We start from the raw sequence: 24,578 nt of genomic DNA, 5'->3' as shown, positions 1-24,578 counted from the left end.
ACAGAGAAGCTGAAAAATCTTTTTCGGATTGGAATGAAGCCTCTCTCATCGTAGAAGCACTGGAACAAGATATTGGGCTCAAGGCCCACTTTCCAAATTCCTATTTTTTAAAATATAACTTTGGGCTCAAAGCCCATTTGTCGAATTCTTATTTTGATTAATCCAATAATTGCATATTGATTTATATAGGTTTAACAGTACGATTTATTAATTTATGCAAATATTATTTTTTTTTCTATATTTTTATAATTTACAGATAAAATATTTTATTGTAAAAGTAACTTTAATTATAGACATTTGTCTATTTATAAATTGAGAGCAGATTTATATAATTCGAAATTTAAATAGAAATTATTCGACAGATGAGTGACTTGTCGTTTTAGCCAAAAGAAGCAAATGCAGCACCAATAATTGAAATTAAGAATGGCCATTCATATCATTTCTTTTTCGCTGAAGTAGAAAAGCATCGTTGCTTTTAAATTAGCACGTTTTACATGATTTAAATTTGAGACTCACAATTGGCCCTAAGTTTTAAATTGATATGTGTCAGGACTTTAAAATTCATAATAAGATTAATTCAAAATACACAAAAATAATAAATACTTTATAGACTATAATGTAACTTATTTTTTTCAAACATAATATAACTTAATAGAGCATCTAACAATTTATAAATATTAATACAGTCCAATGCGATGTAGAAATGTAGAAAAAAGATTAAATAAATACTTGTATTTTTAGTCGATAATTAAATAAGTTTAAAATTAAGTTTTTAATCAAATAAGTCTTTATATTTCCAATTAAAGCTATATAAATTTTTACCTAATAAATATTATATTTTAACAATAAAATATTTTTTCTAATTTTAAAATACTAAATTATTTTTAATTGAAATAAAATTTTTAAAAATTATTTAGTATTAAAATTATTATTTTTAATATTTTATTATTAAAAAAAAGTAAGAAAATAATTTTTTTTTTGCCAAAGAATAAGTTTATTTAGCTTTAATTAGAAAGTTTTGTCTTTATTTAACTCAAAATTTGATTTCGGACTTACTTAACTATTAAGTACATTGAATTATTTGATTTTTATTTTTAGAAATACAATTCTAAAAAAAAAAATATATCAGCGACAAAGTGATGGATCCATCACTAAATTTTTTGTTGATAATGTGGGTTAGCGACAAATCCGTCGCTAAAATCTATTAACGATGAGATTTTCATCGATAACTATAATTTATCGCTAATTCATAGTAAATTTAAGATTAACTTTCAGTAATAGATTATTGTCCGTCTCTGAAACCCTTATTGCTAAAATATCAGTGATAAATCTATCATTGATTCATCACTAATTAATATGTTTGCGAAGTTAAATTAGCCTAATTAATGACTCATAAGAGAATTTTTAATTCATGCTAATGAAATTTTAATCCATTGCTAAATTCGTCCTTAATATTATGTAGGTACAACTATAATAATCTTGTACTTTTCATTTCAAAAAATAGATAAACATGCGTGAGTTTGACTAAGATAATATAATTTAAAGTGTACCATAAATAATCATATAATATCTAAGGAAAACTTATTTTTTAAATCTAAAATATATATTTTTTTAATTATTAGATGACTGTAACTTGACTTAGTTCCAAAATTATGACACTGTTTTTATTATAAGAATTTTCAATGCCAATATATCTTCATGCTATTTGGAGATATTTACTATAATTGATATTATAACATTTTGAATATTTAAATTCATTTAATATAATAAATTAATCTTAAAAAATTATATTGCCTTGAATTATTTCAACAAACACTATAATTTAAAAAAAAAAGAGCTACATATGAATAATCTCATGATCAAAAGTTTCCATAACAAGGAGAAAACCATAGTACAAAATTTTCATTAAGAGAGAAAATAATGAAAAATTAATGATATGGCCATTGTAGCTTGTCTTTTTGGTTTGTGTGCTATTGTTCCTTGTTAGTCTCATTGTTTTGCTTCCCTTAGTTCCCGTTAGGTTCATGGCCTTGGTCAGTTTGCGGTCAAACCTGTTTTGACTGCTTTTTTTTTTTTTAATCTTTAACATTAATTTTTTTTTTCACTTAACATAATATCGATTAGGTTGAGTATATCTGGATAGTCAATTGGTTGAGATTAGTTATTGATATCGATACTAAGTTTTTTCTGATTTTATTATTAATAAAATTTTCATTTATAAAAAAAAATAGCTAAAAGTAAAATAACCAAGAATTAAAAATAAATCCTGTATAATCATATTTTAATAAATCATGTTCATTCTCATATACATTCTGGTGGATCCCATATGTACTTTTAAATTTTTTATCCATCAAGACATGAAACAACAAGGAGACATTGATTTGGTGACAGAGCTAGAATTTTAATTTAAGAGGTTTAATTAAAATATATAATCTGTTAATAAATTATTTATTTAGGTAATGATCATCGTTTCATAATTATAAAACAAAATTTATATAAAATTACTGTTAAACTCATATAAAACTTTTAAAATCTTCAAAATCCCTTACTCATCAAAATTTAATATAAGAATAGAAAAAAAATTTTAAAATTACCATTAAATCTTTCACAATTTTTAAAATTTTAGGAGGGCCTAATACCCCCCTTGGCCTACCCTGACTCCGTTCCTACATTGATTACACATTGATCATGGGCATCTCATATCTCTATCATTTCAATATATGGGACACAAGTGATAATTCTAAAGCCATCAATAAAATTTGTCTTTTGAGCTATAGCCTTGTTTGTAAACATTTTTAAGGATTTTTTTAGTATTATAGGTTCCATTTTCTATTTAAATTTTAAATCTCGTAATTTTAGGAACGATTTAATACTACTGCTTATTGATTTTTAAATTTATTTTATAAACTATAGATATTTTTAAATTATTTTTGGATGTGAAATAGTCATAGTTGCATTCTTTAATTAATGTGTTTGTCCCCACTCTTAATTATAAAAGCCTAACAGGTTTTTTTGTGAGGAGTTGATTCATTTTGAAATGAAATATCACCTACGATATGTCACCATCAAAAAAGACATGAAAGATACAAATGAAAGATTGAAGATTATTAACTTCATATATATATATATATATATATACACACACACATTAATTCAAAGGTGAAGCCAAACCCGTGACATGAAACATTAAAACCCTTGAATTCTCATCTCTTTCCCAGTCAAATATGTCAAAAGTGAGAGACATTTTAGGTAGGAAAATGACACAATGGAGGAGGAAAAAGAAGGCAGAGAATTGAAGGATCTTTTAACCCTAGCTAGATGAACATGAAAATGTTTGAAGGATTTTATTATATATCATGACCAGCTGTGCAGCTGGTAGATTCTTTCCAAAACTTAGCTTGGAGACCTTGTTGAGGCACAGGAAATGGATCATATTGAACCCCATTTGCAGACCCTACAACTTCCCATCTGCAGCAAAAATCATCAACAGCAATTAAAAAATTACTTTTAATTACTGCCTAGCAAATAATACTAAAAATTGACTTAAATTCTGACATTCCCTTGTGTAATTCTCTTGTAAGTCTAATTATGTAAACATGAGAAAATATTCATAGGCCTTAATGGAATGCACACATGAGTGTTCAAGTCATAATCAATGGATTATTAATTTGTTTTTAGTACAATTTTGGTGTCAGACAATTCTAGCTAAATGTCTGTTGCATAGGTTGTGTGTTGGGTGGGATCAGTTGCACAAAAGCCACAAATCTGAAACAAATATACCAGATATAGCTAGAGAAATATAGAGGAGAGTTAGGTGAAGAGATACAGATCAAATATACACCTGAACTTGGTGACCAGATGATGGATTAGAATGAGAATCTCTAGCTTGGCAACTTCATTTCCTGGACATGCATGTACACCATTTCCAAAGGGCATGAAAGTATTTGGTTTTGGTCGAACCTTCATGCATTTAAAATTATAAAAAAAAAAAAACAATATATAAGTAGAAGGAAAACAATTAACAAAGATAATCTGATTAATTAACTTAATAAAGAAGCACTTAATTTCATATACCTCAAATCTTGAAGGGTTAAATACATGTGGATCAGTGAAGTAGTCTGGATTGTGATGAATGTTTCGAAACAAAGGAAGCACCTTCCATCCTTTTGGAATTAAGAATCCTGTCAAGCATATGCGTACAGTAATAAGTAAACAAAACTGATGAGATTTTTCCTTAATTGCCCCCATATATAACTCAATTATTAATTATAATGAAAATTAATTAATTCATTAATTACTATAAGGTTCTATCCAATGGGAATTTGGCAATTGTCCATGAGGGTGGGGTTCTTGGAAAACACGATTTCTATTATACCTGTACAAAAGAGAGATGTAAGAGTGTTAGGTAGTGGTGGCATTAAGCTTGACATGGATCGGAAGAACAGTCTAGAATAATTGAGTTGGATATTTTCTTTAAATGGAATTTTCACTGTTCTTATATTCCCGCTTTTAGAGAAGCTGTTGGACTGTCCTTGCTTTCACATGGACAGTGATATATACCTGTATACATGATGAGCCTAAGCCCCTCTTCGTGTGGATCCTTTTCTTCTACAGTGTTTTGATTATAATGATAAGATTAAGTTTAGAAAATGAGTGGAAATAGATGGGAGAGAAAACCCGATGAACATTTTTTTTTCTTAAGATTTCGCTTTGATTAAGTTTTAAATTTGATACCTCACATTTTTAAAGATAACTCTAATATAGCGATAGCTAAACCAAATAATAATTATGAGTTGAATGCTTAAAAACACTTGCCACAAACAAATTAATTATATGTGTTGCTTAATAATTTTGTCTAATTAACATACCTTTATATTCGACATCTTGTATAGCCTCTCTAAAAGTAAAAGATATGATGCTAGCCATCCTCAAGCTCTCCATTATAACCTGAAATTATTTGGGGGTCATATAGCATATATATTCAGGGCTCAAATTAATGTGTATATATATATATATATATATATATATATATATATATATATAACTAGTAAAAAACTTCGAATCATCACCCTATTTGTAATGGGCATATTTCTAGTTTGAGACCATGTCAATGGATTTTTTCCTCTCCCATTTGATTCGTAAATCGCAGTCTGCTCTATCTGAAATAGCAAATGTTCAGTAAAATTCAAATTTTAATAATTAACTTGCATAGCAAGAAATGGGTTATTGCAGTAAAGATATAGCAAAAAAATAAAATCTAAACCTTAATAGCTTCTAAAAGTTTTGAATCATCATGAATGTATTTAAGAATCCATGTTAAGAGACTAGCTGTGGTGTCTTGAGCAGCAAATAGTACACCAATAATGTTATCAGTGATTTGATGGGTGGATAGGGCTTGACCCTTCTCATCTTTGAAATTTAGCAGATAGCCCAAAAGACCTTTCTGCACTAATCCCTTCTCCTTTCTCTCCCTTATTATCTGGCTAAGAATCAGGCTTAGCTTTTTTCTTGCCTGCGAACGATGGATCAAGATCAATTGCAGAAAAGAAACAAGGTTCAAGAGATTTGAATTATTGAAGAAGTAGAAAAAGGAAATAATATTGAAGATATTAATTAATTGAAAATCTTTACTTACCATGACTGATTTAGTGTATAAAGTTCCAGGTAGATGTGTTGGGAAAGAATTGTAACCTTTGTCTAATATGTAGTAATTTGTCTTGAGATTTTCTCTGTAGCAAGTGTCCAAGCTACCAAAGATGGATAAAGCAGCAGCATCAAAAGTGAACTGGATGTTAATAAAAATTGGGTGGTCAATAAGAAGCCACTGATATATACTTGGAAAATAATTTATTAAAAACTAATTTTCAATATAATTAATAAAAGTAATTTTAATATTAGAATTATAATATTATTTTTTGTATAAAATTAATTATAATTCCTGCATGCTACACGTAGTATTAAATGTTTGTTTACGTAAAGCTTTATTTAACGTATTAACATGGATGTTCATATATATATATATATATATATATATATATATATATATATATATATATATATATATGCACACGTGTGTGTAATTCAAAATTAGCTCAAAAAGCAATTAATTAAATCAGTATTCATGTAAATAATACTTTCTTTAATACCCAAAAAAAAAATTTTAGTTAACTTCACAAGCCAGTTAGTGAATTCCAAGGCAGAGATATTCATGATGAGTTTGTGGAAGAAATTTAAGTAATAATAATTTTTTTATCATATTAATTGTCAAAAAAATTTTCCATAAACGAAAAATAAGCAATCACAAGATTCATTGGCCTGGTACAGGAAACAAGGTAAACTAACCTTCTTCATCTCATAGAAAGTGTTGACAACTTTGCCAGAAGTGCTAGACCATGATTCCAAGGCAGAGATGGCAATAGTTTCAATATGGGGGACCAAGCTTCTGATGACATCAAGAGACAATGAAACTTGTACTAGTTTTCTCATTTGAGTATGGTAAATCCCTTGGTGGAAGAATACTGCTGATGGGCCTATCAATTTTTCTTTGCTAGGTGGGTATGTTGGCTTGAACAAGCATGCTTGTGTCACCAACACAAACCTGATAGCTTCAGGGCTAGCCACCATAACACAAGGGCAACCAAGAATGCAAGTCTTGAATATTTCTCCATACCTATATATAAAGGATGATCATCAAAATCCTCAAAATGGAATGTTCAAAAGAGAAACAAATCAAATCAAATAAATAAATGATACAAGAAAATGGAACAACCTTTTCCGCCTGGCAGCAAAGAAGATGTCAGGGTTTTGAGCGTAGAGTTGAAGAGTCTCTCCAATATAAGGCAACCCCATTGAACCTGGTGGCAAGTTTGCTCTTTTCTTCTCTTGTATTCTCCTTTTGATCGCTCTCAATACAATTGCCCAGAGTAATGTACAGCAAAAACTATACACAAGAACCACAGCCATCTCTCTCTCTCTCTGTCTTTTTCAGCCTTTCTCTTTACCTAGGTTTGTAACTCAATGAGAAGGGAGAACTGGGGTTGTGCTTATATATAAGAAGTAGGCAAAAGCTAGTGAGCTGATATTTTTCTATGGTGCAAACGCATGCACAGGATATGTATATTGTAATAATTAACTAACTAATTAAGCCAAAGTTTAACACTCGTTTGGATATCTATATATGGCAGGCAAATATACAATTGAGCACTTGCTTAAGCAATGCTTTGAGACGTATAGGTTGCAGATTATATATAATAATATTGATTCTCTTTAGTGACGTTAATTAATTAATTAAGTAAATTAAGCCAAATAAATATTGCAGGTTACGTCAGGAAACTGATTTCCTTTTGTTACCGGAAACTGTTTGGGCACCAAGTGTCCTTGAAAAGTAGCTCTACGACCCAGAAATCTTACAAATGGGACACAGCCAATAAGGTATGCGTAGTGTAATGGTTAACTTCTGCCAGATTTTTCATGTCTAGAGTGCCACCTCTTTGTACTCGTACATATATATCACACTGCTTTCTGTTTGCATATATTCATTTGCCAAATAGGGTATTGAACTAATTAAAGGTGTTTTGACAGGATTGTTAATTAAACTCATGCGCACACAAAATACAATTAATTGCTAAATTTAATATTTACCACAATTTTCGAATTTGGAAATTAAGAATATTTTCCATATCTTTGTTGGGTGATCTAGAGTTAATTTTTCAACATATTATGTGATTTCATAATTGTTTTGTGCATTAAGCCTCCAAATGTTAATTCTTTAGATCACTTGTGAGTTAAGGTGCCAATAAATGTACAAGATTGAAAATTAAGCAATGTTCCTTTCCATATATCGACTCCAATAAATCAATTAGAGGAATGTCAGCACCCACTGACGACGATAGTTTTTACCATAACTTCATTTTTTGAAATTTTTTATTCATTATAGATTCAAAATATAAGATGTATGGTGAAATATATTCATATATTTATATTTTGGATTTATGATAAATTGAGTGTATATAAAAATTTCTCTTTTTTATATAATAAATTTTATTTTATTAGTAACTGCTTTTGAATAAAGTAATAAGCTCTAATCTGTTATTGGAAGGAACAAAGTAAATTAAAAATAAAATAACTATAGAAGATATCATTTATAAATATTCACTTTAATAAAAAGCCACTTTCTAAAATGTTATTTGATAACTGGCTTAAATTGCTTCTGTTCTATTCTTTCTTCATATGATAACAAAAAAAGACCAAAACCTAAGAAATAATCAAGCGAATTCATATTCTTTTTGTTCATTGCGCATATGAACATTCTCTCTCATACTATCATCCAATTAATAATTGTTATATCATTAAAACTACAAGTCGTTTAGGTATAAAAGAAAGAGGGAGGTATGAAACCTTGAAGGTGAAAACTGAAAAATAATTAAGAGGAAGGTGAGTGGTGAAGGAGAGAGAGATTAGGGATTTCAAGCTCTTATCGCCTTCAGTTTTCCCTAATCTCTTATTTATTGAAAATTAGAGATTTATTCATTCATTAATTCATTGGAAGGAGGTAATAAAAAAAGGATTAGGTTAAAGTGACATTAATTAAATTTAAATTAATTAAATTAACTCAAATTCAAAATTAAAAGATTTAATCAAGCCATTTTAAGGATAATTTTGAGTTTTAGGTAAATTCTTTTTGAATTGAAAGTTTTAATATAAGAATAAAAATCTAATTACTCAAATTTTATTTTATTTAGTAACTCCTCTTATTCAAGCAAGAACAAACAGAGAAAAAATAAGTAAAAAAATAAAATCATTTTTAGATTAGAAATTTTGAATTTTCTTTTTAATTTAAGGATATAATCAACAGTTAATTAAATATTATAATATTTATTAAATATGATATGATATTATTATTAAATTTAATAATTAATTTTTACTGTTTGATAAATTTATTAAAAAATAAAATAAAATTGTAAAAATGAGTAAGAGAGGGAGAGGGTTTTTGCAATGTGCTCTTTTAGAAATATGCTACAAGGGTGAGAAGTTGGACCCACACGTCTCACCACGTACGTATGACTGATGTATCGAAAAATTCGTATGACTGACTGGGTTGCTGTACCAGAAGTGGAACTTTCGAGAAGCTGGCCCACATCCATGTGGAGACTGGTCAGTACTACGTGTAAGCTTGAAATAGAGAACAAAATCAGGTGACTGTCACAGTCAGATAGATCTGTAACAGATTACGTGTCGAAAGCACTTTGGTTGTTTTTCTAACAGTAAGTACAGCGGGGGCCAACTCATATAAATTATTAAATACGAAGATTGACCCCACTTTAATATGAGTAAAGCTGTACAGGAACACCGACTTTTGTCCTGTAATAAAACCTATTTAGTGTGATTTATGTATCGTTACGTGTCGAAATTATTGTGGTTAGATTTGAAATAAAATTCTTTTCAATCAAATAAAAATCAAATAAATAAAATTTCATCTGATATAAATTTAAATTTGTATAAGAATAAATTTAAGTATTGTTAAATTAAATTTTTATTTTAAAATATATATAAAATTAATTAAAAAATATATAAAATATATAAATTTATATATAAAAATTTAATATATTAATAAATAAGTTTATTTTTATATAAGCTTAAATTCTTTATAAATTTTATAATAAAATCATTCTAAACTTTTTTAAATAAAATATATTAGAGATTAATCTTTTATGTATTATAAAATAATCACACAAATAACTATTATTTATCGTACATAAAATAATTAATATTCTTGGAGGATTAACTCATGAGAAATTATTAGGTGTACGCGGTATATATATACCTTCTCTCATAATTACATGTGAAATTTACTTGTTATACAATAAAGAGGACCCATTTTCTATGAGAGAGGAAACACCTGACAATTAGCCTTAACTCATACATTGTAAACATCACGTATGGCTCCCATTACTTTATCTGTTAGTTCAGGCCCAAACAACCTTGGAAAGTTGGATCCCAAATCAATCTCGATGGTTTTCTTCTTAACAAGCTCGTCCCTCTTCTTCAAATAAGCCTTTTCCTCCTCCCTCGCCTCTCTCCCTCCACAAGCACAATGATCCAACCACAAGCCAAGAACTTCTACTGCAACAGGCTCTACGTGATTTTTTACAATCTCCTCCATGGGGCCTGCTCCACCTTCCTCAGTTTCTACACGAATCATTATCGCTGTGGGTGAGAGAAGGCTGCGAAGGTAAAGGGATGAAGTGACGTAAGGTTGAACCTCTGGGAGTTTCTGAAGCATTTGCCTGCGCGTTTCCAACTGAGAATCCTCATAGAAAGTTTGGAGATAATCTGGATAAAGGACAAGGTCCTTTCGAGGAGGCAAATCAAGAATTAAGACGAGAGATGTTGGACTGCTCTGGATAAGCTCGATTACGAAGTTCGGCGCATCAGTTGAAAGGTTCAAATAGGCTGAAAGGCTTGTTATGTTCAATGCTGCGCCAGTTGGTAGCTTACAATGTAGCCAACTTCCCAATATGAAATCAACCTGATAAATATCATTTTGATAGAATAAAGTGTATTAGATAAGAAGAACATCTCTTTATCCTCTCTTTACAAGGATGTATTATCTGTTAACAACTAATAGCTACCTTCAGAATTGATAAACAGGGGGTCATACTTCCAGCGTATCTTGTTTGTCATACAATGTCAAAAATCATATCAGCTATATTTTCAAGGAAAGCACTTGCGTTTGCGCTACAATTTATTTGAAGCTGGTAAAAGTAGTAAGGTTTCCAAGGGCCCAAGGAAGACTTCAAGTTTGCAGAGGACATCAACTTAAAGAAATAGGAAAATGAAATTCCAATACAGGGCTGGTTAGCTTGCACTGACTTGCTGAAGATGCAACTTTACTTATAGTACCATGATGTTATAGGCCACTGAAGTACTAGAATTTTCCATATCCTGATGTTGAGCAAAACATTCTAATCTCCCACAAATAGCTTTGGAATCACACCAAGTCAAACAGGTACTTCAGCACTCAGAAACACCTACTCTATTATTTATGCAACCAATGAATAAGCATGACGTCAACTATAAATCATCCATACAAACTTTTCATGATTTTTACATCTGATTTGGCTCAAATCTTGTTGAAAAAATAATGCAGAATTATTTTGATTTCATTTGAATAAGTCAGTAGAAGCGAGTCCTATTTTTTCTGGTCTGTTTTTCTTCTTTTCTGCTAGACCTGATTTAGTGCTGATAATAGGTCCTATTTTTCTGAGTTTGTTGAACTACTTCGTGTATTTAAGTGCTGGTCAGTATAATAAAAATTTGTCTTATTCCCTGCTCATTTCTTCTGCACACTAAGTGTTTGATAGATTTCCTGAGTTTTTATTCAATTTGTTGTTGTTCTGTTCTCTCATCCTCACAGGTGTAGAGACAACCCAAATTTAACATTCTGGTATCAGAGCAAGGTTCACTTCCAAATGGCCAACAATCATGCTGGAGTTAACCTCTTGCAACCTTCAATTCCAGTCTTCCAAGGCAACAACTATGATGTGTCGAGTACCAAGATGAAGACTTTATTTTTATCCCGAGAATTATGGGATTTGGTGGAAAATGGATACACTGAAGATGGAGCGGCAGCTGATAATGTCAGAGACCTTCGAAAGAAATATACTAAAGCCTTGTTTTCCACCCAACAAGCTGTAGATGAGGCGATTTTCCCTCGCATTGCTGCTGCAACAAAGTCAAAAGAAGCTTGGGATGCATTTCAAAAGGTCTACGAAGGTACTGAAAAAGTGGTAACTGTTAAACTTCAAACTCTTCGTAGGAAATTTGAAAGTTCTTTTATGAAAGATGAAGACTCTTTGTCAGAATACATTTTCCAACATGATTGATGTTGTTAATCAAATTAGAAGATGTAATGAAATTTTGAGTGAGCAGAAGGTTGTTGAAAAAAATCTTAGGAGTTTACCTAAGAAATGAACATGTTGTGGCTGCAATTGAAGAGTCAAAAGACTTGGAGGAACTAACTGTTGCTGAGTTGCAGGGTTCTCTTTTCCCTCATGAAGATAGGATGAAGAGATATGACAATATTTCTGTTGAGAATGCCTTTTACACAGTAAGATGCAGCTATCACAAGGTGAAAAAGGTGCTAGTGAATCAAGCAGCAAAAGCAACTTCAACAAGGGGCGTGGAGGTTCGTCACGTGGGAGAAGAGGAGGTATAAGAGGTGGAAATGGGTACAACCAGCAGCCTAGAAGCACTGACAGAGGTGAAAATAGGAGCCAAATAAAGTGCTATTACTGTGGGAAATATGGGCACATAGAGAGGTTCTGTAGGCTTAAAGAGAAACAAGCCAACATAGCTCAAGAGGAAGAGGAAGATGAAACTGAAAGTCTTTTCCTTGCATGCTTTTCTGCCAAAGAATGTCCTCCAGCAATTTAGCACATCGACAGTGGCTGTAGCAATCACATGACAAGTGATTTAAAACATTTCACCAATTTGGATGAGTCGGTGACTAGTAGGTTTACGATGGGTGATGGAACTGCACATGTTGCACAAAGAAAAGGTACTATGATGCTGAACTCTCTTGGCTTGAATTGCATTCAAAACGTGTTGTATGTTCATGATTTGGATTAAAATTCGTTAAGTGTGGGGCAATTTCTTTTGGATGGTTACTCACTTGTTTTTGAGGATTCCACTTGCTATGTGTTTAGAGATGAATCCAAAAAAACTTTGCTTGCTAGTGTACCCAAGGCAAAAAATAAGATTTTTCCTTGCAATCTAACCTCTGATGAAAAACATGCTTTGAAGACAACATTAGCAAATGATAATTGGCTTTGGCATCATAGATATGGTCATTTGAGTTTCAGTATTAGATAGAGGTGTATTTTTGTAGAGATAAACGTTAAGTGTTGTTACAATAGCTGTATCATAACAAATCTTATCTTGTAAGGTTTATTTATACCCAAGATCACAGTTTAATGAAATACCTTTTCTGAGATTGCCTTTATGGTATCAGAGCACTCCTAGGGTTTAAACACCTTTCTTGTTAATTCTTTCTTTCTTTTTTTTTTTTTTCTTTTTTCATCATGTCTACAGAGTCTGCTCTTGATGAGTCTCCTTCTCCTGCTGTTATTTCTTCTTCTTCTTCTTCTTCGATTATCTCAAATTCTTTGACTACTATTCCCAATGTTTCCAATCAGATTCATGTTAAGCTTACTCCTCTCAATTATGTTATTTGGAAGACACAGATGCTACCATTATTGCGTGGCTATAATCTTGATAAACATATCGACAAAAATTATGTTCCACCGAATCCTACCCTGCCTGATTCTAATCCCAATCCAGCTTATACTATCTGGTTTCGTGAGGATCAGATCGTCATGAGTTGGATTCACGCTTCTCTTTCTGAAGCTTTGTTATCGAGTTCAGTTGGTGCTACATCTGCATTGGAGATTTGGACGCGATTAGAGCAGAGTTTTGCGGCTGGGAATACTGCCCAGGTGCGTCATTTAAAACACGCAATTCATCATTTGGAACGTATCTGACTTCGATTGAAGTCTATATGCACGTGAGCAAAATCCTTAGTAATCAACTTCTTGCACTTAATAATCCGATTTCAAGTGATGATCTTGTTGGAGCGATTCTTGATGGGTTGGGACAGGACTATCGTCCTTTTGTGCGTTCCATTGAAGCGAAACTGCAGATGCCCTCTTATGACGAATTGTATGGTTTATTGTTGTCTGAAGAATTGCAGCAGAAAAAATATGAAAATTCTAGTTCTCCAATGACTGCGTTGCTTACAACACGTAATCAGCAACCTGCGATGGGGTTTTCTAATTCGAATGGTTGTGGAAGGCGTGGTGGTCGAGGTAATCGAGGCGGTAAGAGTGGTGGTCGGTTTGTAATTATCGACGCCCTCGCTCAACCACGGCAATCTCGTGTCGATTTTGATTACGCTACTTGTTATAACTGTAATGGTTCGGGTCATATTGCCAGACAATGTCCAAGTCAACGCCGAATAGTTTTGCCACCACCACAAGCTTATCATACAGTTTCGGTTCCTGTTGGTTCGGCTCACGCTTGGAATGCTGCTTCAGGTTCACAGGGATATCGTGCACAGCCACAGCTTTGGATTGTTGATACTGGTGCTACACACCATCTTACAGGATCTCTTGGAAACTTGGCGATTGATTACGAATATACAGGACGGATGAAGTTCTGATAAGCAATGGTAATACAATTCCCATCTCACATGTAGGCGTTACAATATTGAACAATAATCATGATTTTCGTTTGAACAATATTTTGTTTCTCTCAATCTCCATTTAGTTTCTTTGTCAGTTCTAAATTTTACAAATGATAATCAAGTCTCACTTGAGTTCTTTCCTGACTGTTTTCTTATCAAGGATATCCCCACGAGGAAGGTTCTTCACAAAAGTCCAGTTGAACAAGGTCTTTATAAACTTTCAGCATCTAGTCTTCCGACTGCTGCTATGCATCATATTTCTTTCCGGTCTTGGCATTCTCGCCTGGGTCATGCTCATGATGGAGCTGTTTTATCAACCTTGAAGCATAATAAAATTATTTTTCTTCCAATAAAAAAGAACTATGTTCATCTTGCTGTGTTAGTAAATCACATCGTTTACCATTTTCATTGTCTACTTTTAATGCGTCTGCTCCACTTGAACTTATTTGTTCTGATGTATGGGGTCCTTCCCCTGTTCCTTCTATTAATGGTAATCGTTATTATGTTCTTTTTTATGATCATTTCATCAAATATTCATGGTTATATTGTCTCAAACGAAAATCTGATGTACTGTCTACATGTATTAAGTTTCAAAATTTGTTGAGACTTTCTTTGATCGCAAAATAAAAATGTTTCAATGTGATTGGGAGGCGAATTTGGTCTCTTGCTACATACTTGGTGATAATGGGATTTCAACTGCGTTTGTCTTGTCCTTATACGCCACAACAAAATGGTTGTCTTTGGCGGAGCATAGGCACATTGTGGAAACCGGTTTGGCTATGTTGAATTTTGCTACTTTACCATTGGATTCTCGGGATTTTGCTTTTGAAGCTGCAACTTATGTGATTAATAGGATAGTAACTCCTTTAATACATAAATCGCCTTATGAAAAATTGTTTAGAGCTTTGCACGATTTGTCGATCTTCGTACTTTTGGATGTCTTTGCTATCCCTATTTGCGTCCGTACAATAAACATAAGCTGGAAAATAGGTCTTCACCATGTATTTTTCTTGGCTACAGTTTGGTGCACAAGGGGTACAAGTGCTATGATTTTTTGGCAAAACGGTTGTATATATCCCGACATGTGGTATTTGATGAGCATAATTTTCCTTTTAAATCTCTTAAAGTGCAGGATAATAATGTTCCTGAATCTGTGCACTCAAGCCGCGGTATTCTTGGGCCACCACCAGTACATTTACTTCCAAAAGTGCACTGAGATTATTTCTGTTGCATCGGGTTCAGACTCAGAGCCCCTACCTGCTCCAATTCGAATTTGTCAGACACGCAACTGTCTCCAATGGTACAACCAGATCAGTCGGTTATAGTTCTTCCTCTACCTGCACCACTGGGGAATACTCATCCTATGCTTACAAGGTCAAAGACAGGTCATTCAAAGCCCAGGACATTGTCAGCAATTACACCACCTCTACAACCTGCCACAGTTACAGAAGCAAAGCGCTTTAAAGAATGGCGTGAGGCACTTGATAATGAGATTAACTCATTAATTCAGCTTGGGACTTGGGAGCTTGTTGAAAAACCACCACATGCTAATGTAATCGGCTGCAAATGGGTGTTTAAAGTCAAGGAAAATTCAGATGGTTCTTTGGAATGCTACAAGGCACGGCTTGTTGCAAAGGGGTTTCACCAACGACCTGGTGTAGATTTTGGTGAAACTTTCTCACGATTGTTAAACCGATGTGATTAGATTGATCTTGAGTCTTGCGGTCTCTCAAAATGGTTTGTTAAACAATATGATGTTTCTAATGCCTTTTTACATGGTCAATTAGACGAACCGGTCTACATGCAACAGCCTCCAGGCTTTATTGATGATACAAAGCCAAACCATGTTTGCAGACTTCGACGGTCACTGTATGGTTTAAAACAAGCGCCGCGTCAATGGAATAGCTGTCTTAAAGAAGCTCTTCTTCACTTTGGCTTCGTGCAGTCCAAGCTTGATACCTCTCTATTTATTTTTCGGCGAGGCAGTGATGTGCTTTATTGCTTGACATATGTTGATGATTTGCTCATGACGGGAACTAGTGAAATGTTGGAAAAGGAGTTGCAGCAGCACTTGAGGTCGAAATTTTTGCTCAAAGACTTGGGACGTCTACACTATTTCCTGGGAATACAGGCGCATTGGCAGAATGGTTCGTTACTCTTGACTCAACAAAAATATATTCTGGATTTATTGAAGAAATGCAAAATGGAAAACTCCAAATCTGTTACTACACCGCAAGCACCAAGTTCCAGATTACAATGTTCTTCTTCTGGTTTTGGAGATCCCATGCTATACCGAAGTACCATTGGCAGCTTATTGTATCTTCTCTTCACTCGTCAAGAGATTTCATTTACAGTAAATAGATTAGCACATTATATGCATCTACCAACTGAGGAACATTGGCAAGCGGTGAAGCTTGTACTTAGTTATTTGAGGAACAGTGAATATGGCCTACTTCTTCGACCATCATCCGCTTATGAAATCTCTGCATATAGTGATTACGATTGGGCGGGCGCATAGAGGATCGCAAGTCTGACGGATTTGCTATTTATCTTGGCGAGAATCTAGTCTCTCAAGGCCCAAGAAATAAAGTGTTTCGCGTTCATCAACCGGCGAATCACCGTGCCATTGCAAACACAACTTCGAGGTACTTTGGATTCAAACTTGCTACAAGAATTGGGGGTACAAACTAAAATCCCTGTTCTTTGGAGTGATAACTTGGGTGCTACAAACCTTACGGTAAATCCAGTTTATCACAGCAGAATGAAACATGTGCAGATAGATGTACATTTTGTTCGTGATAAAGTTCAGTCTAATGATATTCAGGTTCGATACATCTCTACAAAGGATCAAATCGCTGATGTTTTAACAAAGCCGTTGACTAAACTGCGTTTTCAGCAATTACGAACCAAGTTGACTATCTTCCCATATCGATAGTTCAACTTGAGAGGGTGTATTAGATAGAGGTGTATTTTTGTAGAGATAAACGTTAAGTGTTGTTACAATAGCTGTATCATAACAAATCTTATCTTGTAAGGGTTATTTATACCCAAGAGAAACAAGCCAACAGAGCTCAAGAGGAAGAGGAAGATGAAACTGAAAGTCTTTTCCTTGCATGCTTTTCTGCCAAAGAATGTCCTCCAGCAATTTAGCACATCGACAGTGGCTGTAGCAATCACATGACAAGTGATTTAAAACATTTCACCAATTTGGATGAGTCGGTGACTAGCAGGTTTACGATGGGTGATGGAACTGCACATGTTGCACAAAGAAAAGGTACTATGATGCTGAACTCTCTTGGCTTGAATTGCATTCAAAACGTGTTGTATGTTCATGATTTGGATTAAAATTCGTTAAGTGTGGGGCAATTTCTTTTGGATGGTTACTCACTTGTTTTTGAGGATTCCACTTGCTATGTGTTTAAAGATAAATCCAAAAAAACTTTGCTTGCTAGTGTACCCAAGGCAAAAAATAAGATTTTTCCTTGCAATCTAACCTCTGATGAAAAACATGCTTTGAAGACAACATTAGCAAATGATAATTGGCTTTGGCATCATAGATATGGTCATTTGAGTTTCAGAAATCTTATTCTCATGTCAGAACAGAATTATGTTGATGGTTTGCCTGTGATTAAAGATGTAAATGAAGTATGTGAGAGTTGTGTAGTTGGGAAGCAGCATCGTGACTCTTTTCCAAAAGGGAAGGCAAGAAGAGCTTCAAAACCTGCAGAACTAATTCATGCAGATATTTGCGGACCTATGAAGACACATTCCCTCAATAACAACAGGTATTTCTTGGCCTTTGTTGATGATTTTAGTCAAATAACGTGGGTTTATTTTCTTAAAGAAAAGTCAGAAGCTTTTTTCGTCTTCAAGAAGTTCAAAGCATACATTGAGAAGCAAAGTGAGCAGCCAATAAAGATCTTTAGAACAGACCGCGGTGGAGAGTTTCTCTCTAAGGAATTTGATAGCTTTTGTGAGGAGGTTGGTATCCAAAGACAACTAACAGCTAGCTACACTCCACAGCAAAACGGAGTTGCTGAGAGGAAGAATCGCAGCCTAGTGGAGATGGGAAAAAGCATGCTAAAAGCCAAAAGCCTTTCAAACAATTTCTTGGCTGAAGCAATCCACGCAGCAGCTTATATTCTCAATCAATCACCTACAGCAGCTTTGACTCAACAAACACCATTCGAAGCATGGCACGGATGGAAGCCAAAGGTAACTCACTTAAAAGTCTTTGGCTGCATTGGTTTTGTGCACATTCCATCACAAAAAAGAGAAAAATTAGAAGATAATAGCATCAAATGCATTTTTGTGGGTTATAGCACTGAAACTAAGGGATACCGTTTTTATAATCCTCTCACCAAAAAGTTACTAATCAGTCATGATGTTGTTTTTTATGAGAAAAATGCTTGGGAATGGAGTGATATGCAAATAGTCCTAGTTTTGTTCAGGGTAATGAAGAAATGAGTGTTGAACATAATGCATTTGATCAAGGCAGCAATGATGGCTCTAGTTCCTCAACACCACATAGAAGTTCCAGCCCTCTAACACCTCAAAGCAGCTCCTCTGGCTCATTAAACTCAGCCTCTCCAAGTTCCTCTTCCTCAAAAACACCACCAAGAAAATGGGGATCCTTGAAGCAGATATATGAAAGGACTCAATGTGTGTCAACTAGCACAAGTTGAAGAACCAATTTCATTTGATGTAGCTGCAAAAAATACTTAATGGTGTGAAGCAATGGATGCAGAAATTAAGCTCTAAAGCACAACAAGACATGGGAACTAGTAGATTTGCCAAATGAAAAAGAAGTGGTGGGGTTGAAATGGATCTACAAAGTCAAATACAGACCTGATGGTAAAGTGGAAAAGTACAAAGCCCGCCTTGTAGCACATGGGTACATGCAAAGAGAAGGTATTGATTATCAAGAAACCTTTGCACCAGTTGTTCGATTTGACACTATTTGGATTGTTTTGGCTGTAGCTGCTCATAATAATTGGAATGTTCATTAATTTGATGTAAAATCTGCATTTCTAAATGGTTTTTTGGATGAGGAAGTGTATGTGCAGCAACCACAGGGATATGAAATTGCAGGTCAAGAAAACAAGGTTCATCGATTGAATAAAGCGCTCTATGGTCTCAAACAAGCTCCAAGGGCCTGGTACGAGAGAATTGATGGACATTTTAATAAGAATGGCTTTCAAAAGAGTGCAAGTGAGCCTACTCTCTTTGTTAAAACAACGGGAGCTGATGAGGTACTTATCATATGCCTTTATGTTGATGATTTGATTTACACCAAAAATAGTATTGCCTTGCTTAGTGAGTTTCAGAAGCTATTGATTGGTGAGTTTGAAATAACTGATTTGGGGTTAATGAGTTATTTTTTGGGGCTGGAAGCAAAGCAATGTGATGATGGAATTTTTATTTCACAAGTATGTGAATGATCTTCTTAAAAGGTTTCAACTGCAAAATTGCAATCCGGTGAAGACTCCAACAAACGCTAACCAAAAATTCAATCTTGATGATGGGGAAGAGAAAGTAGATGCTGGTGATTATCGAAGTTTGATAGGAAGTTTACTGTATGTTACACACAGTCGACCCGATATAATGCATGCCTTTTATCAAGATTCATGTCAAGTACAAGCAAAATCCACTTTGGGCCTGCCAAAAGAATATTAAGATACTTGAGAGGAACAAGTTCTTATGGTATTTGGTATTCAAACACTAACAATCTGAAGTTATGTGGATTTTCTGATAGTGATTGGGCAAGTTGCATTGATGACAGAAAGAGTACCACAGGCTATACCTTTAATCTTGGGTCAGGTGTCATTTGCTGGAATTCAAAGAAGCAACCATCTACAGCATTGTCTTCATCAGAGGCTAAATATATGGCAGTAACTTCAGCAGCTTGTCAAGCAATTTGGTTACGTCGGATCATGGAAGATATGAAACTGACACAAGTGGAGGCTACAACCATCTATTGTGACAATCAATCTACAATTGCCATGACTAAAAATCCTATCTATCATAGCCATACAAGACACATAGAAACTCGGCATCATTTTGTGAGAGAATTGGTGACAAAAGGAGCAATCAAGATCACACACTGCAATACAGATGAGCAGCTAGCTGACATTTTTACAAAGCAACTTCCACTTATAAAATTTCTGCACCTAAGAAATATGTTAGGAATTGTAAATCTCTGCATTAAGGGGGAGTGTTGAAAAAATAATGCAGAAATTATTTTGATTTCATTTGAATAAGTCAGTAGAAGTGAGTCCTATTTTTTCTAGTCTGTTTTTTTCTTTTCTGTTAGACCTGATTTAGTGCTGATAATGGGTCCTATTTTTTTGAGTTTGTTGAACTACTTCGTGTATTTAAATGCTGGTCAATACAATAAAAATTTGTCTGATTCCCTACTCATTTCTTCTGCATACTAAGTGTTTGATAAATTTCCTGGGTGGGTTAAAATTTTAGTCAATTTGTTGTTGTTCTGTTCTCTCATCCTCACAGGTGTAGAGACAACCCAAATTTAACAAATATAGTGCCTAATTAAGCTTGTACACTCTGCAACCAGATATTCTTGAGAGGATAAAAGCTTGAAAAGATGAGTTAGCGAAGAGAAGCTGGAAAAGATGGGTAGTTTTAAAACTTCCTTGTGAACTGAACAAGATATGCCAGTCCCTCTACAACCAACTACTAATAGGATAAACAAGATGTATGATGATAAGATCAAGAGTCATGACCCAATCCACAAAGTAAAAACAAATTAAGCCATAAGTTGATGCTTGGGAACTGGGTTCAACTAGCGAGACAGTAACCTACATCCTAAATCAATTCACGCCCAAACCAATATGCAGAATTTACAATGTCAAGACAAAGGAAGTGGAAGACAGCACCAGAAAGCTCAATCTCAAAATAGGTTGAGCCAATATCATTTATATTCATATTGAATCATATGTTCATATGAAGGATGACAAAAGTCTGAATCCAGTAATTGCTGGCTCCAGTTAGCAAAAGTTTGGATTTTTGAATCATCACTTGACAAAGAACCTCTCTGAAACCTACCATCAACAGTATCCATCCCACAAACCTAACTGATCAGCTAAAAGGGAAGACAATAAACAATGCCAAAGGAAGAAGACTCAAAACCTAAAACACATACTTAAATCACACTATTCTAACGATGTCTGCCAATATCCCTCCTGTAAATTACAAAATCGCAAGTCAATTCTTCCAAAATTATATAGATCTCCCATGATTCTCATGCTTGGTCATTAAAAATACATGGCATTAGTAAAGCTAACAGTTTTGCCAATTTTTTAACAAGCATTAAGCCCAATTAAGCTAAGAAATATGGCAACTCTTCTTCTTGAAAAAATTTTACCCCTAAAATAGACACGACTATCCTAGATAAGTCTAAAGCAAAGGTTTTGAATATGATTCTTATAAATTTTCCTCTGGTGTTCTAGATTAATCAAAAAACATTGCTAGAACTATCCTTACTGCCAAATCTACCTCTACCATATACATTAACTAGTCCCCAAGTTTTGTAGAAAAGAGCATCTAGCAGGCTCAAATGTACAAACTCACCAATCTGGAGTGAGACAATAAACCTAAGGAAAGAAAGAATAGTTATGAATATAAAACTTAGTTTCGCTAACCAAAAATTGCACTTTTGAATGATTAAAATATGTTTTTAAGGGTGAGCTTTGGCGCAACAGTAAGGTTACACCATTTCACCAAGAAGTTACATGATCAATTGCTAGAAACAGTCTCTGAACTCTCAGCAGAAAAAGCAGGGGGAAGGTTATGAGGAGCCTTGTGCACTCAAGATGCCTTTAACGTGTCTAGATTCAATATTAATTCTTCATACAGCTTGTTTATACCTGTAGAATCTGCTCAAACAGGCCTTCCCTTGTTAGCTGTTCAGCTCCACAAGTAGAGCTCACCTATGTTCACTTTCACATAGTTAGCAACGTGGTGACAGAACCATTGTTGAATGGCATGATATTTGATCAGAATCTGCACTCTGTTGCACCAATGGCCACAGCACCAATATCGTTCTACCATTACTGAAAACTGACAAGCGATGACCTTGTGCTAAATAGTTGTTAATATGTATATCTAGATTCAATTTGATAACCCTGTCTTTAAACTTCAATATTATATTCACACTGGCATGCTTAGCTCTGTAAATAGAGTTCATCTTTTTCACATTTCTGCACAGTTTAAAAATTCTCTCAAAGGATACTTCATTACTTTATGAGATTGAAAGCCTATAACAAGTTGGAAGATAAATATGCAAATTCAGACCTTGGACTATAAGGCCATAAGGGTTTCTAAACTCTACACCAAGAATTTGAATTTCTTAAATCAAACTATAGTAAAGAAAAATGTCCATTGCAAACGAAAGTTAGTTCCTCTAAAATGCTTGCTAATCCAGAGCATTCAAAATAAAATTTTCACCTTCCAAAATAAATAAATTAAACCAACCCACTTAATCAGAGTACCGATTACAGTCAAATTAAAATTATTAGAGGCCACATGAGTGCTAATCTCTTTTAAAAAAAAGAAAGTTATTGCTCATCACTGACCACATCTACAAGAACTGTTTTAGATTAAATTAATCAGTGTGAGAGCCGCAATACTAATTAAATAAAAAGAGTAACCAATTCAAAATTTCAAGCTTTACTCTATACATACATAATCATGGAAGAAGTAAAAAAGAAGGAAATTTCAAGGGTGGTGAGAGGAAATCACTTACAGTGGAAGACTGTTGACCAGATCTAATGTGAAGCGAGGCTTGGGCGGTTCCACTTTCGTTCTGGCAGTGCTGTACGTCAAGTGGAAGAGTACAAGGGAGGAGCTGCAAACCAAGGCGATTCTCTACCGTCGACAAGAGATTAACCATCAGAGCCCGGTGAGGGACGGAGACGAAAGGGAACTCCAGGAATTTTGCACGTCCCTGGTTGTGGAGGTCCATCTCGGATGATGGTTGTGAGGGAGAGGAAGCGGCAGAGAGTTTGATTCTCGATGATTTGAATGGAGGTGAAAAGAGAGAAGTTTTAGGAGGAGAAGGAAAGCGTAGAATGTGGCAGAAACTCACGGCCATTAATTTGGAAGCTGTAGCCTCAAGACAAGATCACTCTCTCTGATATTTACATGGCTGCTAGTGCTTTCTCTAACTTTGGTCTTTGGTCTGAATGCATGTATCTCAGCGCACCGTTTCAAAAGAAAATTACGTTTTTTTTTTAAAAAAAACAAATATTATGTTTTTATTGTGGGGATGGATGCAATACGTAATTTAAATTATGCTAAAAAATGATGTAATTTATTTATTACCATAGTATTCTACTTAATGGTTCTTAGTAAAATGTAAAATTAAATTTTAAATAATTTATATTACATAAAAAATAAAATTATGTAAACACTAAAATAATAATAATAATAATTTTGTATAATTTATTTTATATAAACACTAAAAATTAAGTTGGATTGTTAAGAATTTCCTTCCTTTAGAGTTCAAAAATAGGAATTGAATCAAGTTTTAAATTTGCAAATTTTCTATAAGCTTATAGTTAAGTATTGCATGTGAAATTGATTCGAGTCTCAAAGTTTCCAAGTGAGTGGAGCTCAAATAATTTACATAATTATTTTGATTCGACTCAAGCATCTGCATCTAAAGTGGTTGGTAGGGTGAGAGCGGAGATCGTAACTGATAGGTATTTATAAAAATTATTTTATTTAAATTTAAATATAATTAATATTTTTAAAATTTAAATTTAATAAAATTTATTATCAATTATTATTACTTAAAAAATTTAAAGTCATTTAATTTTATATATTTTAATTAATAATTTTAAAAAATTATTTTAATTAATAATTTATATTTTAAAAATTAATATTTCAATAAAATATTTAAATTGTGTTTTATATAAAATAAAATATATAAAAATTATTATAAAAATATATATTTTATATTTAATTAAATATTTATATAAGTAAATTTATGTAACAAATACACATAAAGTAAAATCTGGATATAATCAAAACTCATCATTGATATTATTATTCAAACTTAAATTTATATTATCAAAATTCGTTTTATTAAGATCCAAGTATCTGTAAAAATCTAATATGCCATCTTTCCGGTCCTAATTATAAATAAATTAAAAATAAATATATTTTTAATAAATCTTTATATTTGATAAAAATTTAAATTTTTATTAATTAAATTAAATAAAAAAATTAATAAATTCAAACTTAAAAACTTTAACATTATTTTTTGCTGAATTAGTTAAATTATAAATTTAATCACCCATACTTTTTAAAATCT

General features: G+C 33.2%; 2 protein-coding genes across 2 annotated transcripts; both read right to left on the bottom strand.

The window, feature by feature from the left end:
• Window positions 1–3,084: 3,084 nt before the first annotated feature.
• Window positions 3,085–7,863, bottom strand: LOC110646845 (abscisic acid 8'-hydroxylase 4). Its single transcript, XM_021800421.2, has 9 exons — window positions 6,770–7,863; window positions 6,343–6,670; window positions 5,636–5,785; window positions 5,264–5,512; window positions 5,070–5,159; window positions 4,869–4,947; window positions 4,075–4,181; window positions 3,842–3,960; window positions 3,085–3,468 (listed from the first exon to the last, which is right to left on the bottom strand). The coding sequence occupies exons 1-9, from the start codon at window positions 6,961–6,963 to the stop codon at window positions 3,348–3,350; spliced, it is 1,437 nt and encodes a 478-aa protein (XP_021656113.2). The 5' UTR covers window positions 6,964–7,863; the 3' UTR covers window positions 3,085–3,347.
• Window positions 7,864–9,840: 1,977 nt separating this feature from the next.
• LOC110646846 (red chlorophyll catabolite reductase, chloroplastic) lies at window positions 9,841–23,455 on the bottom strand. The gene is made up of 2 exons (XM_021800422.2): window positions 23,007–23,455; window positions 9,841–10,528 (listed from the first exon to the last, which is right to left on the bottom strand). Exons 1-2 carry the CDS (start codon window positions 23,352–23,354, stop codon window positions 9,917–9,919), a joined length of 960 nt encoding a protein of 319 aa, XP_021656114.2. The 5' UTR covers window positions 23,355–23,455; the 3' UTR covers window positions 9,841–9,916.
• Between the last annotated feature and the right edge of the window lie 1,123 nt (window positions 23,456–24,578).

This window comes from Hevea brasiliensis, chromosome 10 (assembly GCF_030052815.1).
Source record: "Hevea brasiliensis isolate MT/VB/25A 57/8 chromosome 10, ASM3005281v1, whole genome shotgun sequence".
Classification (NCBI taxonomy): Eukaryota; Viridiplantae; Streptophyta; class Magnoliopsida; order Malpighiales; family Euphorbiaceae; genus Hevea; species Hevea brasiliensis.
This window is presented reverse-complemented; position numbering and strand designations above follow the sequence as displayed.